We start from the raw sequence: 18757 nt of genomic DNA, 5'->3' as shown, positions 1-18757 counted from the left end.
ATCTGCCTCTCTCTTTTCTCTCTTGTTCATGCTCCGTGTGCTGCTGGTTTTGCATATCCTCTCCTGTTTTCCTGGGTGGCGAAGCTGGAAGAGCATCGTTTTTGTGTCCCAACACCGCCGGTTCTCCTTTCTTCACAGCCGCATCTTCCACTGTCTCATGCGCTTCCGTACCCTTACCCATCAGGCCACCCAAAGCAGAGAATAAAGATGCGACTTTATTCAGAGGTGGCTTTTTATCTTCTTCAGTGGTTTTGACTTCTGTAACACTCTGAGATGCCGATGAAGGCTCAGGCTTAGCAGAAGACTGGAATATATGGAAACCAAACCGTTTTGACTGTGCACTTTCAGAAACTGTCACAGCAGGGGTCCTGTCCGGATGTTTGGGCAGAGCATCATCTTTTAGCCTCCCACTGGAAGCCACCCTGGAGTGAACTCTAAGGTCAAGGGTCAGGGGAGGCTCTTCTGTGTGCCACTCCATGTCATTCTCAGGCCTAAAGTCTACTTTGAGTTTTTGAAGTTTGTACCCTGAAAAGTCTAAAGGCTGCTCTCTCTGGTAATAAATGGACTCCTCAAACATCTGCGAAAAGGTCTCTAAATTCATGTTCATAAGTTGATCACTTCTCTGCAGAGCTACAGACAAATCAAGTGGTTTGTTTACAGAGTAATTATCCAATTGCTCCTCTTCAGCAAACCAGAATAACTCGTCTTCATTACTAAGAGGCACTTTGAAACCGCAAACGGCAATCATGTCATCTTCCAAGACAGTGCTCTGCAAAATGCTCTGCGGATAATTATAATCCCAGTAGTCTGGGTAGGTGTAAGTGTCAGGAGTGCAAATGTAGACATACTGCCCAGTGGGGTCGGTGAGCAGGGAATAAACAAACTGACCGTCCCTGTACATGTAATATCCACAATCGCCCTCTTCCGATGGCCACCAGACGCCCTTCTCAAGCAGCATCAGCCAGTCCTGGTACTCCTGGCTATAAGATGAATAGACAAAACTGCCTTCCAGGCTCAAGGACTCCTGATCAATTAAGGTCCACATATTGCCATCACATGCCGACGAATAGCTTAAGTCCATGGGCATCTCTTCCAAAATATAGCTGCAGTCATCAAATGGAGGAAGGTTTCCATTCAGAGAATGCGTTGCCCACATTTCAGTTTCTTCTAGACCTAAATCTTGTAAGTCTAACTGATCAAACGATTCGTGTGACATGACACTGAAATCCATGCTCAGGGCATCAAAATTGGCATTTGACCTCCAATCCACAACATTGGCATTGCCATCTTTTTTACACAAGTTCACTACGGCATCACTGGAGTCTGGCCATTCCAGAAACTCAGCCAGTGGGACAGAATTCTGCTGCAAGACGTAGTAAACGGGCAAGGAAACCTGGTGGGCATTGAGAGAAAATGCTCCTGCATCATATTCCCAGTCAAAGCTAGAGTGGCTCCTTGTTTCCTCAAGAGCAAGATGCTGCTCTGAGTGGCCATACAATTTAGCATTCAGCAAAGAGGAATTGAGAAATTCATTTGACCTTTCGTTGAGAACTGCTTGATAAATATTGGAATCCGTAGGTTGTCTATAAAGAGTTGGCTGCCCCGATAAGTCTTGTATCTTTGGCTGTGATCTTAAAGCATTCTGAGAGGGGGGGTGCCAAGGGACGGGACCATGTCCGTTGTCCATTTTGCTCAGTTCTGGGTGAGGCAAATGACCATTCGCCTTCGCAGTCTCGGTCACTGCCTCCTCCGCTTTTTCTTTAGGCCTCTGCATGAAGTTCTTTATGAAGCTGCCCGTCTCCGGTTTCCCCCCAGTGCTTTCTTGGGGACCGGAAGTCACATGTGAGCCAACGGACTTGTCACCAGAACTAGGCTCTTCGCTCCTCTCAAAAAACTTCATTATGCCCAGAGAGCCTGATTTTGCCTTATCTGGCACACTTTCGGTCAGGTTTTCACTTGAAGCAAACCTAAATAATCCAGAAAGTAAGCCAGCTGATCTGCTCTTCTGGCTGTCCGTTTCATTTTTAGCACTCGACTCTTCCGTGTGGGTTATGTGGTCTGAAGACGCCCGCCGGAAGAGGCCCGAGAGCAATCCCTGCCCTGGCTGTGGGGCCTTCCTCTGAGCATCATCCATTACCTGGTCTTCTCTGATTCCACCAGGAAGCACTGGCTTTCCTGCTGTCGTATTTAAGTCAGGTTCTTTTGTGGGGGCTGCCGGCTCCCCCCTGCATTTGGAATCCTTGTGGTCCAGAGCACCCATGCGTTTGGTATCATGATCCATGTGTGCAATTTTTGAAGTGTCTGAGGCACCCTGGTCTTTATCTCCACGTTTTGGTGCACCCAGACCAACTTCTTTACTGGGTTCTTTCTTCCTCGTCGGCTCCTCTTTTCTCTGCGGTGCCTCGGGAACTGCCTGAGACTTTGACGGGTCCATTTTGGCAGCTTCCGTGTTGCTGCTTTTGTGACCCTCTTCAGCATTTGGTGGCTTGCCACTAAAACTTGGTGGGGCAGTTTGATCTTTTGAAGCTGTCAGGTTTTCCACAGAAGCAGCTTTCAAGAAGGAAGTGAAAATTCCTGGCTTCTCTTTGTTGTCCTGCGGTGGTTTGTCTGAAAAACCAAAACCGCTCAAAAAGGGAATCTGGAGCTTACCGGTGAAAGGGAAGTTGGGTTCGCTGCTTGCGGAGCTTGTTTTCCTGACATCATCTTCAGAACGGTGACTTTTCCCCAAGCCCGGTGGTGGCTCCTTTGGCACAGTTTCAGTAGCAGAAGAAGGGAGCAGCAACTGGCTGAAGGATTTCTTAAGTGGATTGAAAAAGCTCTCAGATGGTTCCCTCTGCTCCAACGGCGGAGCGTTACCAGTCTCCTTCTTGGCTTCACTTGGCTTGTTTTCTGGCACTTTCCCTGCAGGTTGTGGATTTCTTGGCATGTCTGGGTGTTCTTTAACAACTTTATCTGGCTGACTTGTGGCCTGCGGCAGCGCATCAAAAGCCTTCTGCGGCCCACTTGGCTGCTTGGGAACAGCCAGACTCTCAAAACTGGCTTTCAAGCTAAAAGAACTAACGGAGCTCGACAGCTTGCCAAAGATGGAGGAGACGGGGCCGCTGCTTGCGCTCGCTTCTGCCTCGCTCTTGCTCGTTTCAGGAGGCGCAACGTTGGTGGGTTTTGTCGCGTTGCCTTCAGCTGCCTTCCCACCTGCCTTGGCTTCAGAAGCCAAGGCATGCGTGGCTTCCACCTTCACAGCCTCCTCTTGTTTTGCAGTCTCTTTTTTCGGTGCTTCCTTTTCGGAGAAGATTTTCAAAGGGTTGAAGATGCCTAAGACGGAGTTCACAACTGAGCTGGGGTCCAGAGAAGGGGGCGGAGCAGCGTTTGCTGAAGCACCCTGGACACTTGGAAGAGCCTTGTTGTCTCCCGCTGTCTTTTCTGGGATGCTGGCCTTGGCATCACCGGCTTCTCGCTCACGGCTACTCTGGGTCACAGAAGGGGAAGTTGCAGTGGGCAACCTGGCATCCGATTTGCTTTCTGCTTTCGGTTCTGGAGAGGCACCCTCAGACTTAGGCTTACTTGAAAACAGACTTGTGATGCCTCCCTCAGGTTGACCAGGGGCTTCAGGTTTCTCTGGTGTGGGAGATACAAGTTTTTCAACTGAGGCTGTTAAGTGCTTTGTTCCTGAGCCCACTTTTTCGGTGAAAGAACTAAATAAGGAGCTGACCGTGTTCTTCACCCCAGACAAGTCTGGCAGTGCCTCTGTTATGCCTTTGCTGCCCTCACTCTCCTCTGCAGCAGAAGCGGCTGGTTTCGCCTGTTCCAAAGGGGCACTTTCCTCCGCCAGCTTATCAGCACTGGCCAGTTTGGGAGAGGCACCATCGCTTGCATTTTTGCTCGCAGGAAGGGTTTCAAATTTGCTAATCTCCTCCTCTTTTTCAGCTAAGTATTCAGACACAGTTTCAACTAAGCACTGCAGTTCATCCATTGTGTCCACGTATTCTTCCGTTGGCTCTTCAACAGGAGAGAGGGTCAAGTCTTGCTTAAGAAAGCCGTGCTTTCCTCCTCTCATCCTATGTGAGTTTTTGTCCCTTGGTAACAGGGATATGGCACTTCCAGTACGGGCGTCAGTAAGGTCTCCAACATGGCGAACGCTGGATTCACGCCATGCCTGGGAAAGTATTGCTATTTCTTCCATTTCTTCATCATCATCCGAAACTGGGGAGTACAGGAGTACACTGGACGAACAGCTGCCAAACTCTTTAAGGGCACCCAATGGCACAAAAGAGTGAGCTGGCTGTTCTGAATGGATCTCATTTTCACCATCAAAATGGACTGATCCTGAGTCATGCTTTGCGCGTTGGTTAGCAGACAAGTTGCCACTTTTGACTAGAAGGCCATTCTTGTACGGACGCAGAACTGGATATTCCGGTAACTGTTCTTCACTTTCAATGGGGCTGCTGCCCCATTTCTCAGTTTCATCATAATCAGGATATAGGTTATGTTCAGTTCTTGCTTTAATGCTGCCTGAAGAAAATCTCCGGTTACTACTGCTTTGCAGTATAGTTCGCTCGCATTCTTCAAAATTGTTATATCTCAGCTTCTTCTTTCTTCTCCTGTCTATTGTGTCATATTCCTCTGGATAGCAAGGAACATCGGGATGTCCTGATTCTGGGCAAGCCTTCCGTGAGTATCTTGCTCTTTCAGGATGGCCAAAGTTCTCCCTTTTCGAGAGCCTCGGGCTCTTTCGGCCCTGTGAACTTCTAGTCCTGTGACTTTTTTCTAAAAAATCTTCTATTAACTGTTTGCCTAATTCCTCATAGTTCTCTTCGCACTCTTCCTGTTCTTGGCCAACTTCATAATCAAATGGAATGATCCTGACTTTCCCATTGCTAACTAAAGATCCTGGTCTGATACGTGTGGAGGGGGAAAATATAAGAAGGACAGAAGGGCAGAGAAAAAAAGGAAAGAGCAGGAGGGGTGAAAAAAGAGCTTTAAACACAAAACTTGCAAAGGAGCATTTCATAAAGACCAAATGATATCGTGAATCACATGCAGAAAGCATATTAAAATATCATAACAATGAATCCATTTATTAACGTGAAATGTTAGGAATCTCTCTTTTACTAATATTGCAGCTAAATAGTAGGGTTGTAAGGGTAGGAGAGCATGAAACATGTATACCAGTGTTATGTATACTATAAAGTGATGTATGGTACGTTATTTATAAACTTCTGTTAAGAACAGGAATTGCAGATTAAAAATGTAATCGAGCAGCTACCTAAAATGTTACAAGTCACTTTCTGGAGCGTCTCAATGGAGTTTATCCCACAGAAAGCAAGATGGCCACCAACTTGGATTAAGAAAGGATTAGACAAATTCATGGGGGAGAAGGGCTATCAAAGTCTACTGGCCATGACGGCTCTGCTCTGCCTCCGCAGTCGCAGGCAGAGGTGCTTCTGAGCCCCAGTTGCTGGAAAGTGCAGGAGAGGAGAAGAGGGCTCTGGAGCTCAGCTCCTCCCTCTGAGCTTCTCCCGGGCACCTGGTCAGTCACTGTAAGAACAGGATGCTGGAGAAGGAGAGCCACTGGCCTGATCCAGCAGGACCCTTATCTCCTGATTTTAAGAAGGGGCATTTGCAACAGACTAATAATAAGTTATTACACTAAGCACACAATAAAGGGCATCAATTAATTAAATTTGCAATGTGACAAAACAACAAAACAGGAAAAACCCATTATCTTTCTTGTGGTTAACGCTAGAGGTAAATAAATTTTTAAAAAAACAACCATGTTGATAAGGCGCAAAATGAGGAACCGTTCCAATTATTATTTGGGGTTACTTCCATTAACCACATGGACAGCACAAACAGGATTATGATGGGCAAGTCAGAATTGGAAACATGAATCCTAAAAACTCCAGCTACAATATTGACAGGGCAATTAGAAACCAAAGTAATTATATGAGAATAAATTAGACAGATCTAAGATTTTAAAGTTTGGAGGAAAGCTAAAGATTTGCATCACTTTTCTCTTTAGAGGTCTGATACAAATGTTCTACCTTTTTCCTAAGGAGGAAGTCAACAGCAACAAAAACCCAGTTGAAACAAGAGAAGCAATAGAAAACAGCCAGCCGGCAACTATACTTGGAAGAGGATGAATTCATGCAAACACTGATAGCCAGCCCAGGAACCCCAGCAGACCAAAGCCACGTCACGAGACACGGACACAGAGGCTTCGGAGAGGGTCACCCACCTATCAGACACCTCTAGTGAGTGGCGGCTCTCTAATGACAGCTGGCGGCTTGTCATTTGACTTGACTGTGATGCAGATTCCAGGTCAGTTCGGCCACTCACAGTGGAGTCTAAGCTATGGCGCCTTCTTCAAAAAGGCAAGGAGACGTTGGGAGACGTGAAGGACAAGAGCAACACAGAAGGTTCAAACAGCTTAGTATCATAAAATGGAAAGTGAAAGCAAGTGTGTGGCGTGTGGGACTGGGGGTTGCGCAATCATGGCAGGAGTCTGGATGGGTGTGAGACAACAGAAGCCAAATCTCAGCAAGAGGGGCATCCTGAGGGGGAGCACGCCTTGCAATCTCAAGTGAAATTGATCCACATATTGTCAGTCACTCTTGGTCACTCAGGGCGGCAGCCTGGGGGTCTCAAAATTCCACAGCAAAAAGAACTGCTTACCCCAGCTCTGCTTCGCAAGGAGGAGGCTCAGCTGCAAACCTTTCTTTGCTCCCATTGGGCTATTCTGGGTGGGGGGAACCATGTCTGGCAGCTGTTGCTCACTGCTCTTCTGTCACCCCTGAAGCAGCAGAATGGCTTTTCTTTTAAATACCTGACCACAAGAGAGTCTGAAGCAGCCAGCCCCAGTCTTGGTAGCTTACGGTGAGTTTCTCCTGCCAATAAATTTGTGGTTGGGGGAGAGAAAACACCCTGGTTCCAAGGGGGTACCTACCTGATGGCTGCTCGTTCGTGGTAGTCCAAATCATAGCCGTGCAGGGACTCCACACAGCACTCTCGGGGGACCCCCTGCTGCTGCAGGCGGGAAGCCACAGGGAACTGGTGCACCGAAGCATTGGGCTGCGAGGTGGTGTGGTACTGGGGAGGAATGCTGTTGCTGGTCTCACTGCGGTAGTCGCTGTCTCTGTCATCCACAGCACTATCGTGGTCTTCAAAAGCTAGAAGACAGGAGAGGGTTGAGCAGCGTCTCCCAGTCCAAGATCCGGACACTTCAGACAAAAGCACCTTTCAAGTGAGCTTGTTTGTCTTTTGAGACAAAGTAAAGGGCAGCCTAAAGGAAGAGCTTCTTGGCTTCCCAGGGAAGCTGCTCACTGGAGATTTGGCTGCCTAAGCATCACGAATGAGGCCTGTGAAGAGGTGTTGTTTCTACAACTCCTCCCAAAGTACATACCATAAAGGCTGGCTTTATTATGGGTGAAAGAGGAGAATCTATTTATTCACCTGGTTTAATAGCTGGTGAAAGAGAAGAGAGCAGAACCATTTTCTTAGCCAGCTTTTTTTACTGGCTTCCTTCCTCTCCCTCTGCAGGGTTGCAGGCAGCACTGCTCTGCTTCTCCCCTCTCTTCCTAGACCTCTTCCAAGGAGCCCTCAGCTAAGCAGCATCTCTCCAACCAGGAACGGGGAGGAAACATCAGTGGAAAGGACAGTCGTGGCACATTTGGGAGCCGGGAAGGTGAAAGCATCTGTGAAGGAAATCCCTTGTGTGCACAATTGCCAACATTTCCATTTAGGGGTATTTTAGAAGGTGGCCACTGAAGCAAACAACAAGTAAACATCGCCCAAGGGGAAAGGAAGGACACTCTAGTTTGAAAGGCAGCTCTGTCCCTCCCAGGAAGTTTGCCCAGGGCTGGGGGGCAGAGGGAAGGAGAGCAGGAACAAACTGGCAGGATGCGCTGGCAGGTTGTTCTTGCGAGTGCTCATGCTCTGCCGAGGGTGATCACAGGTGATCACAGCTTAAGTATTTCTTTTTTGGTTGACAAAGTGGGAATGGTAAGGGGAACCGGCAACTTTTGCGGAGCTCAAAGGAGGGACTGCGGGAAAGTCACTGTGCAACATCGACCCACAAGCTACAACCACCACCGAGCAACGGAGGGAGGACAATCTAACAGAAGCACTGTCTGAAGAGGGCAGATCTGAGCCAGGATGCCGGACGCCGTCTTCCAGCATCCGCATGGTATAGTTGGCAGCTCCTCTGCCTCACTTGAATTTGTGGTCTGGAGAGCCCAGGCAAAACTGCCCACCAGAAACGGAACAGGGCCCGCTTCTTACAACCCTTTTGGTTCAGGACTCTCTTCCATTTATTCAACATAAGGGCTAGTTTCTACAGAAACAAGCTGTTCCTTGCCCCCCGCCCAGCCAGCCTGCTCCTCTCCCCGACATAAAGTGGAATTGCAACATGCATCTTAATAAGGAAGAAAAAGCAGAATATCAAGCATCCTTAGCCAAGAACAACTTCAAACAGGCTTTCAACTCCTCTGGAGTAATTTGATTGTCCATGCTGGAAATGACACCATCTCCTGCTTTTTAAGCTGCCTTGGGTGGAAGCATTCTTGCTCATCTGCTAAGGGAAAGGGCTAATTTCAGTGCACTAAAATTTCTGGATTCACATGAAGGTGCTTATCTTGGCTGTTTGGTGGAATATAAATATAAATGAAGAGCAATTATCAATTTCTCTCTCTTTCTTCAAAGGAGAGACGAAGTCCCTTTCAAAAGTACATCTGTATCTGAGCAGGCAACCAATGTGCCAGAACAAAGTACCCCTTGAGGGTGTTTCTTGATGTGCGAAGGAAGGGGAAAATGAGAGCACCACCTGAAAGCCCAAAACGTTCTTGGTTTTGCTCCATGTTGTGCTTGAGCAGGTTTGTGAGACTGAGAGAGAACCTGCAGCAGGTGAGCCATGGCTCTCCATCTTGATTTCCTGGTGAGAATGAGCCTGGGGGTCTTGGTCTGAGTGCTCAGTTACAGCTCTAGAACATCATCCCAGGAGAACGTCCTCCTCCTGGGCCCATCGCCACACGGGAATGAACAAGATCTCCCACTCATGCTCATGGGGTCCCATGGGAGTTATTTTAAAAGGACTGTGCCTTCAGCAGGTTTTCTAGGAGGCCATCTCCATCATTTGATGTGCCACCTCAAGGGGGTGATTTTCATTGCTAACCCTGATCTGATTTAAAGTGTGGCTTCCTGAAGAAGGGTCTTTGAGCATGGTGGCATCTGCCATGTCATGTGGAGCAAGCCCTCTGCCCCTGGAAACAAGGCCTGTGTCAATAATGTTAATTCTTTCCGTGTCTTTTCCCCTACCTAAGTATTTTCAGATGAGCGGTACTGACCCCTGAGCAACTGCAGAATTGTTTTTTTTATTAGGAGGCTATATTGTTTTATTACGTATTGTATGGAGGTTTTCTTTTTTAATTCTTGAGTAGACTGTTTTGGGATTTTAAAACAGTCAACTAATGTATAAGTTTACTTTTAAAAAAACACTAGTATGGGTATTTTAATTACATAAGCAAATGTTTGAGAATAGGTGAAAACACATCACCATAACTGCAGGGAGAGGAGGTGGAGGGAGAATCTAATGTCTGTGGTGTTGGGGGGGGGTCTCCTACATGGGAGGGAGATGCAGGTGTCAAAAAGAGCATTTCAGGCACTACCCTGAGGGGCAGGAGGAGGAAGAGGAGGGTGGAGGGCAGTGAATGAGAAACTCCACGCAGAGAGCAATGGCATTTTCATTTCTCAGACAAGGCAGAGTGACAACAACTTCCCCAACCAGCTTTGGGTGTGCTGCTTTGATTGATTGATTGATTGATTGATTGCATAAAAAATTATGTACCGCTTAACTGTAGAAAACCTCAAAGCGGTTTACGAAAAGAATAGAGCAGAAACCAATCTGCATGCTTTGTATTTTACAAGTGCCTCCATTCTGGCTTCAAAACAGTCTCCCCCAACAGAAGAATGACTGAATTGTCTGACGCTCAAGCCTCTGTCTCCACCAGCATCTCATGCCAAGCAAAGACGTTTCCAGCCCCCGCCCCAAACTGTATGAACAGTTTCACACAAGCAGCTCTGAAGAATGAACCAGGTTTGGGGAGGGGAAAGAGGGATGCTCCATTTTGCAAGACCACGTGGTATTCATGCACAGTCTAGAACGAAGAAGGGCTCAGAGGCTCACATCCCACAGCGGCATGTTCACCAGGGTGCTACTACCACCTAGAGTCTGGGCTGGGGGAAGAGAGGAAGCAAAGAGAAAGAGGGATGAAGAGGCCAGAGTAGCAACTAAAGGAAGGAAAGGCCCCTCCAAGCAGAGCTGGAGGGAGAGGGAATCCCAAGTCATTTTCTAAGCACAAAGCATGGCTCCAGTCTCAGAATATTGTCCATTTTCACAAGCCCTTTGATTTGTTGTGCTTGAGTTTGTGTCTAGCGTGGGGTCCCTTGCCACCACCCCAGGCCTGACTGCCCTACTAATGCCTGCATGAGGAGGATGAGGAGCCAGGCAGAGGAGACAAAACTTGCAGGGAACGTGTTCTCAAAATAACTGACAAATCGACAGAGAGAGAGTGTGGTGTGTGCAAGCTTTTCTATAGTCCAACGGTTTATTGATCCTGGAACCTTGCCAGCAAGCACTGGAACAGCACTTATTGTGAGAGGGGCTGGCGGAACATCTTCTCTTTAAAAGGTCCAAATGTCTCATGAACAACAAATCTTTGAAACACATTTCACAACACAGAGGCACAATGCAGCGAGATCTTTGAAAGGTTTACGGAGAAAGACAGTCTTCTGCTCATATTAAAAGGGCAAAAGGCGTGAGTGAAAAGAGAGGGCGGGTCTCTGGCTATGGCTCCCCTATTAATATTATTATTATTATTATTATTATTATTATTATTATTATTATTATTATTATAAAAGGGCTTGTGAGTATTCTATGGCCAGACATTTACGTCTTCTCCCACTGCTTCTCTCCAAAGCAAGGGAAGGCTGCCTTTCACATGGAAAAGGAGACTGAAAACCTAATTACTCCCCCATTAGCCTTTAAGAAAGGTTTTCTTTAAAAAAAATCCCTCCTGAAATCCAGGCAACTGAATGTCAAGGTGGGATGAGTGGGAGAGCTGCAGTGTGAATGTGGGTTTTAAGCGTCTTCTCTTCCACAAGAGAACAGCAGGCATTCAAGATGAGTGCGACTCCACGCCAAAAGCCTTGTCTCAACGTGGCAGTCCACAAAAGTAGATCCTGTCAAAAAAGATAAGAGTTTCCCCAGAAATAGAGGGCTTGCCCATTCCTCATCTGATGTTTGTTGGGAAAACAGAAGCAGCCTGCCCTGAGCCTTCCCGCTGCTGCTTGGGAGGAAGGCTGCTCTAGAGCGAAAGAGGCTACTGAACTGGCTGCAGGACATTCTGCACATGTCCCCCATTGCATCGAGGAAACACTAGCTGGGAGAAATCTCCAGCAGCTCCAGGGAACCAATGCTAAACTCACAGCACACCCAAATGCTTTGCTTCCCTGCTGCTTCCAGGGGAGATGAACAGAGTGGCACTGCGCCCCACGCTTGGCAGGGGAGAGGGGTCCGCTGCTGCCAGAGAGGAAGATAGGGGCATCCTCTCCCATCAGACGCTGCTGGGGCTCCGCTGAGAGGCATGGCAGGAAACCTGCTTTCTCTCCCGAAAGTAGGGGCACTTCTGATCCCAGAGGGTGGAAGAGAAGGGCAGAAACAAAAGCGAAGGTGCAGATGGGCACACCCTGCATTAAAGCCTTGTGTGGAAGAGGCCCACTGGCCAAGCCTCGTGCCACCTGGGACCCCCAAGGTGCTCACACCTGGCAAGGGGGGGGGTTCAACTCCGCAGGCCTCTTGCTTTGAGATCACCACTTGACAACAACCTGTTAGAGAATTAATCCTCCTCCTCAACTAAGCAGAGCAGGTTCCTCGGGAAACTCCCAAAGGGCCAACGGTCCGTATTAATGGGGACACCGGTGCCAGGCAGTGTAGAGGAGACAGGCACAGGCAAATGTCACCGCTCACAGGGCTTCGCATCAGAGTGGCCTCCACAATCTGCCCACGGCACCGAGTTAATCAGCCCAGAGGGCGAGGTTGGGATTATGTGATCTCGGGGGGGGGGGGGAGGCTCCTCGACTGCGAGATTGTTATTCTTTGTGAAAACCTCTCACTGCTCTGCAAGGTATACGGGTAGGAGGAGAGCACGCCTGTCACTTTGGCGAATGCCACACACCGATCTGACTTTCAAAAGAGCAAGCGGGAGGCAGGGAAGGCTGAGCCTGCTGGCTTCCTCCCCCCACCCTGGCATTTGAAGACCCATCTGGTGGGAAAGGCACAAGCTCCTACTCGGAGGAAGGTGGCAGGGCAAGAAAGCAAAGCTTCGCCTCCCCCCCAACCCAGGCCCCAGATTCACGGTGCCATTGGGCAACACTGGGAAACTGAAGCTTCACCAAAAATTTGCAACATGGACAGGTGTCTTATCTATCTGAAAAGGGGGAGAGGGGTCTAGAGTTAATGAGGAGGGGCACATGACAAACAGAAGGAGAAATGCATACAAGCACTGGGCACATGAAGGAGGACCAGGGCTGAATCCGGTTCCCCCGGGTGGAGAGCAGCATTTTTCCTGATCCTGATAAACAGGACATACTCTAGACCTTTCCGGATGGATCAGCAGCCTGTCCTTTTATGCTCAATAGCCATTTTTGTTTTTCGCAATTGGGAACAAAAGGGACAGAGCAGCTTCTGCTTCTCAAACCCATAGAAGCTGCTGTGTTGAGGGTTATCGGGGACGCCCCGTGGCCCTCAAAGGCACCAGGCAAGAGAACATCCCTATTCTAAGGTACCATTCATTAGTTCACATTGCAAGGGAGAGGCATGGTAGGATGGGCACACACAATAACGGAATTCAACAAAGTAAAACATAGCAGAAGGTCAATTGCATTTCACTCTTATGCATGAATACCCGAGATATCCTCAGCCTGGAGCATGGGGAAGCAATTCTGAACCGGAGAACTAGAAAAAAAATATTATTAAAGTGTTACATACTCTGCTCTTCTCCCCATCCGAAATAACTCCAGCTGCCTGCATGCAACAAATGGAAGCAAAAAATAGGAATGGAAAAAGTATAGATAAATATGACAAGTGAGAAGGGCTTGATGATATGCTTGCTGGGCAGAAGCTTAAAATTTAAAACATGTTTATTTTTGCCTTGACAATATCCTACATTTTTCAGCAACTTACCACCTGTTGAGGACTTCTTAACTTGTGAGAAGATGGAAAATTGTACATGAATATTGAAGATTGCCAAGTCAATCTTTGAATTAATGGACAGCCCATCCCTTAAGCAGACCCTGCCCACGTTAGGCAGGTCACTGTACAGCCATTCATTCAGCAGAAAACCACACCTTTTTTTTAGTGAAGTGTTGAAATGGCAAATGCACTTGTCCAGTGTCACCATCTTAAGGAAGCCCCTTCTGCCCCAGGGCAACGCCCCTTGCACTCGTTCCGTCTCCCCACCCTGATCCCTTCACCTCAGCCCCTCCAAGTCCTCCCTTTTCATTCTCCCACAACTCATGACCTTTCTGCTGCCATCCCTACATGAGCACGGCCTTTGTGGGGAAGCTCAAAACATTTAGCAATGGCCAGCCAGAGCAGGGCTTGAAGTTAATAGAAAAGTCATGATAAACCTATTCTCTGCACATTTGTCTGATCTACTGCCAAAGCCTTCGGAGCTGTTGCTCATGTGGTGGTGGGGAACTCCAAAATTCAGCCGCGATTTCTGTGCAGCGCTTTTCTTCTCTCCGTCCCAAGCCCACCACCAAACACCAAATGATGCCAGTTCCTTTTAGGAGTAAATTAGACAGATCAAAATACAGATTCTGGGAGGAATCTGCTCTGTGTATCTCCATTGTGAAAACTGGCCCTTAATTTCTAACTCTGCCTTCAGGGAGGTCTCCCGACACAGTTTAAACCTATTCATAAACAATTTTCAATTGGGGTGAACCCTAAAATAAAGAGGGAGGTGGTTCTTTCATATATTTTTTCTTCGTGCCAAAATAACCTTACAGAAGTGAAAATAAAACCTACGACTGAATGTTATCACAGTGTGAACCTTTTATTACTCCAATCACCACCACTATTTACTACTTGTAATAGTCTACTGTTTTTGTTTGCAAGGACACCATCTCCAATACTTATTTAAAATTTAGATTTCTCACCAAGGGTCTCAAAGTCGTTTCCCGGAACAGAAATACAGATTAAAAATCCAGATACAATTTAAAATCAAAACAGCATGAAGAAATACAGAACTGCCACCTCACTTCCATTCCCTGCTTCCCAACCCAGACCCAGGCATTAAGGACCCTCCAGTCATGGGCTCCCTTTCCCGGGGAATATTTGCAAGTATTTCTGATGCTCTCTTGAAAGAGCAGCCGCTTCTCTTGTCTTTCCTATGGCCCAGATGTTTTTATATGATGTGCTGTTCAAGATTTGGCAAAAATGGACAACTGGAAGACCATTCCAGGAACTGGAAGAGCATTATTTCGGCAGAGGCGGAGGAGAGGTGGATGGTCCTCCTACTCACAAACTCCTGGCATGTGCGGATCTGGAGCAACAAACCTGGGTTGGGAGAGGCAGGAATCCACAGTGCAGGAAACTAACGACTTAGCACACAATTGGGGCATGAGCGTTTCATCTTACCGGGCTAGATCAGCAGCAAATATTAATAGCAGGTTTGTTTGGTTTGGGGGTTTCTTTAGGAAAGGGGAAGGAGAGGTTAAAAAAAAAAATGCTTGCTTGAGCTTTTTATAGGTCATATAAATTCACACAACGATAGTAAATTGTTTGACAAGTCCTTCACCAACACGGAGTCTTTCATCTCAGCCATGTCACATTTTAGTAATACGTTTGCCAACACCTCAAAGAGCCATCACAAAACATTTAACAAAACAAGGCGGGGGAGGTTCTAGGAGCAAGTATCTGACAGCCCAGGCGCTATTAAATTGGTTACTGGCTTACTAAAACTGAGCCCCTGGTTTTCAACCGTCTGAAGAGGGGATGCATCTGTTGGGTCTGCAAGGTCCTGCCAGGCCTGCAATGGCTGGATTCCTCAGTCTCACAAAATGAGCCATGGAATTGCTAGTCTCTTCTTCGAAGCATCTCATGGGGAAAGAGATCCCACCTTCTGTGAGTCAGCTGAACGCACAAAGCCTCCTTGGGCGAAGTCAGGCTGCTCAGCTCTCCAAGGCCTTTCACAGCACTGCCACCCAAAATCCTTTTCAACTGAGGTGACAGGAATCGAATTTGGACCTGCCACTCAGCTGCGCCCCAGCTCAAGCCCGAGTTTGAATCCAGAACTTTAAACGCCTTGACTCTGGCCAGCAGCAGCTTCCCCACCCTCCGGGATGCACCAACTTTTCTCTTCCAAGCTGGACTTTCCCCATCCTAGTCAGGCACAGAAAACATTTCTCATCTTTGCTGCTCTCCTCCAAAGCCTTGGGTTGCCTTATTTCCCAAAACCCTGTGACTAAAACTAAAAAGTCATCGCATAGCAGGACATCCCAGCAGCACAGGAAGCCAGCTGGACTGCCATTGATCCCACATCTATACTTTTATAACGGGCTGTGAAGAAAGCAAAGAGGAGACCTTTGAAATAAGGGTCTTCAAAGCACCCAGGGCTGTTTTGTTCCAGCCACCCACCCACACGCCAGCGAGAGGAGCCCGAAGACACGATGTTCCTTTGGGTTTAAAAGCTACAAACCAGCCACACAAACCTCTGCAGAGAAATGCCCAAAAGCATCTCTGTCGCTTGTCCAGCTTACAAGAAATACTTCTTGCTTCCCCCTCCCGCTTGGCTAAGGCCCCCCTGTAAAATGACTCAGATCTTCTGGAGAGACCAACACCTTACAATTAATGCTACAAAGAAGGCTCAATGGTGCCAGGATCGGGAGGGGAGCTGGGAGAGACCACAGCAAAGGCTGGAGGCTGTGTGGAATCCAAAGGGCTGAACGCTGCTGCCATGTTCCCAGAGAGGGACTCTCAGAAAACTATCATCTCCCTTTCTGTCTTGAAGCTGCGCCGATTAGTCATTCCTCTTTGGCAGCCGAGGTGGGTCTGTCGGAGCCGCAGGCAGAGCGCAGGCAGCCCCTAATCAAACTTAACAAGCAAAACCTGCTCACAGGAACACAGCACAGCAGGTCTGGAGACAACTCAGGTAGAGAAGGCACACAGCCTTCCCAAATGAGCTTCAGCACCTTGCCTCATCACGGCTGCAAGAATACCCGTTGAATCCGACAAGCAGCGGGAGGCTTCCCACTCCCTTTTTTCCACAGAGATTAGTGGTCTCTGAGCACACCTAGGTTGCATTTCTGCTTTTGGACCCTTCATCAATCACTCGTCGTCGTCTGGGCTCCTGGGGGAGTTTATAGCTGACGTAGGTCTGAGTCTGGCCAGTATCTGGAGGGGAGACGGTCTGTGAAATTTTCCACCAAAGCACGGTGCCTTCCAGGAGGGAAGAAAAGCCAGGTTTCCATGTAAATAAACAGAAGCTACAAGCATTGGAGTTATCAGGGATGTTCATCGTTTCACCTAACAAACAGCAAGCAGGTTTAAACTTTGCCAGGCCTGATGTTCTTCGTAAGGCAGAGGCTTTGCTTCCTGGCAACTCCTGGCCAAGGAGAGTCCATCACCTTCCTTCCAAGGCAGCCTCTCTCACTCAAAGCAGCTCACGCCACCAGCTCATCCTAGTATTTAGTTGAAATCCAGCTGGTGGGGCAACAAAAACAATTGTGCACCTTCGCCTATCTTTTTCTTGGTCGGGAGAGCTCTTGCCACCTCTGTTGCCCTCCTCCTTCTCAAACAGTTAGGCCACGGCTAGAGCTCTCAATGAGTTGGTGTCAGTCATCTCTTGGGCAACCGATTCAGCTAAGCCTGTTAACTGCTTTTTGTAATTCACATTAGCTCAGAGCTTTCCCCCAATTAATCTACCTGCTTTAGGAAATTGATTCTCCGTGGTCCACCAGCTATTCCTATGGGAAATTGACAAACACAAGAGCTTAGTTCTCCATCACTGGCTTAAAGGTGCACGGGTTCAGGAAATGGGGACATGGTTGGCGCTGAGCCTCGTGGGCTTGCCAGTCAGGCTGGCGTTTCAAATCCCCGCAACAGGGTGAGCTCCTGTTGCTGTGTCCCAGCTTCTGCCAACCTGGCAGTTTGAAAGCACACCAGTTCAAGTAGATAAATAGGTACCACTGCAGCGGGGAGGTAAATGGCATTTCCGTGCACTCTGGCTTCCATCATGGTGTCCCGTTGCGCCAGAAGTGGTTTAGTCATGCTGGCCAGATGACCTGGAAAGCTGTCTGTGGACAAATGCCGGCTCCCTTGGCCTGAAGCAAGATGAGTGCCACACCCCATAGTCACCTTTGACTAGACCTAACCATCCAGGGGTCCTTTACCTTTACCAGTTCAGGAAAGAATCAGAGATTTGAAGGTGGGCCTAGCCTGGCCCAAATAACTCCACATAAGAGACTTGGTGATCAAAATGGACACTTTATACCTCTCTAAGAAAGCATTATGGTGAAACTGTAGATCAAATTTTGGCATTTTCCTAATACTGTAACTCAAGGTATATGCCTCCTACACTTATATGCCAATTTCAGGAGCAAAGTAATCACTTTCATGTCTCTTTTCATCTTCTATGCAGAGATACTTTTCTTCTTCTTTTAAATACCTTTTAAGGTTAAAATAGTTAAGCCTTGGAGTTTGTAAAACTGATGGTGAGAATGCCCAAAACTCTGTGACTTACAAAAAGGGTCTCATGTCTTTAAAAGGACCTCTATGCTGGGTGCCTGAAGAGCTCTGCAACAAAAAGAGTTTGGGGATTCTACTAGGCTGAAAAGGATTCACCTGGCCATCAGGAAAGCTCAGGGGGCATCGGTGCACCTCTCAGCCAGACCCCAATTCAGACACTGTGCTGATCCGGATTATTCCGTGAATCATGTTAGCAGCCGTCATACTACACAGAAGCACCTGCCCTCGTCAAGACTGATTTGAAAGAGAAGTTCAGCACTTGGTACCGGCTGGTTTTGTCTCCCTGCCCCAGCTTCTGCCACACTGCAGGAGAGAGTGCAGAGCCTCCAGCAGAACAAGCATCTTGCTGACTTGGCAGTGTATTAACCTACATCTGTCATGCCATTCACCTGCTTCCATTCCTCTCCAAAACACGGGGCAAAGTGACATACTCAGGAGAAGCAGAAAAAGCAAAATACACATTATTATTTAATAAGCAACAATAATAAGTGCATCTCAAGCACCCACAGAAAATGCCACATCCACTACGATGCCTTTGGTGCTGCCTCCAATGTGGGGCTGAGGGACTTATGGGCAGGACCCACAAATTAGTAATGTGGCAACAAGCCCCAAGAACAGAAGAAGAGCCTGCTGGATCAGGCCTGCCCTGCGCAAAATGCACAATCAAGACCTGAGCGCAAGAGCCCTCCTCTAGCCGCTGGTATTCGGAAGCACTCCGTAGTGGCTCCTGTGGAAGGGCTCTTACTGTCAGAAAGTTCTTCAAAAGGTTTAGTTAGGATATCCTGTCTTGTCATTTGAATCCATTGGTTCAGGTCCTCCCCTCTGGAGCAGCGGAAAACAAGCTTGTTCCATCTTCCATGTAACAGACCTTCAGATATCGGAAGATGGCTGTCTGATCACCCCTCGGCTGTCTCTTCCCCAAGCTAAAGGTTCCCAGCTCCCTCAACCGTTCCTCAT

At 47.9% G+C, this 18757-nt stretch overlaps 1 protein-coding gene across 5 annotated transcripts in view; it reads right to left on the bottom strand.

Moving 5' to 3' along the window:
- Positions 1 to 18757, bottom strand: part of UNC13B (unc-13 homolog B) — a 154343-nt gene that overhangs the window by 100226 nt on the left and 35360 nt on the right. For 2 of the 5 annotated variants that reach the window (XM_083402608.1, XM_083402610.1), the window contains exons 8-9: positions 13040 to 13075; positions 6944 to 7166 (exon numbers count right to left, since the gene is read on the bottom strand). In XM_083402608.1, the coding sequence (XP_083258734.1) occupies positions 6944 to 7166; positions 13040 to 13075 (259 nt within the window). Of the gene's footprint in view, positions 1 to 6235; positions 6362 to 6943; positions 7167 to 13039; positions 13076 to 18757 lie in introns of all 5 variants that reach the window. The other 3 variants (XM_083402606.1, XM_083402607.1, XM_083402609.1) reach the window with 3 other exon arrangements.

This window comes from Podarcis tiliguerta (assembly GCF_965153285.1).
Source record: "Podarcis tiliguerta genome assembly, chromosome: 11".
Lineage (NCBI taxonomy): Eukaryota > Metazoa > Chordata > Lepidosauria > Squamata > Lacertidae > Podarcis > Podarcis tiliguerta.
The sequence above is the reverse complement of the archived record's forward strand: the minus strand, read 5'-3'. Positions and strand labels throughout refer to the sequence as shown.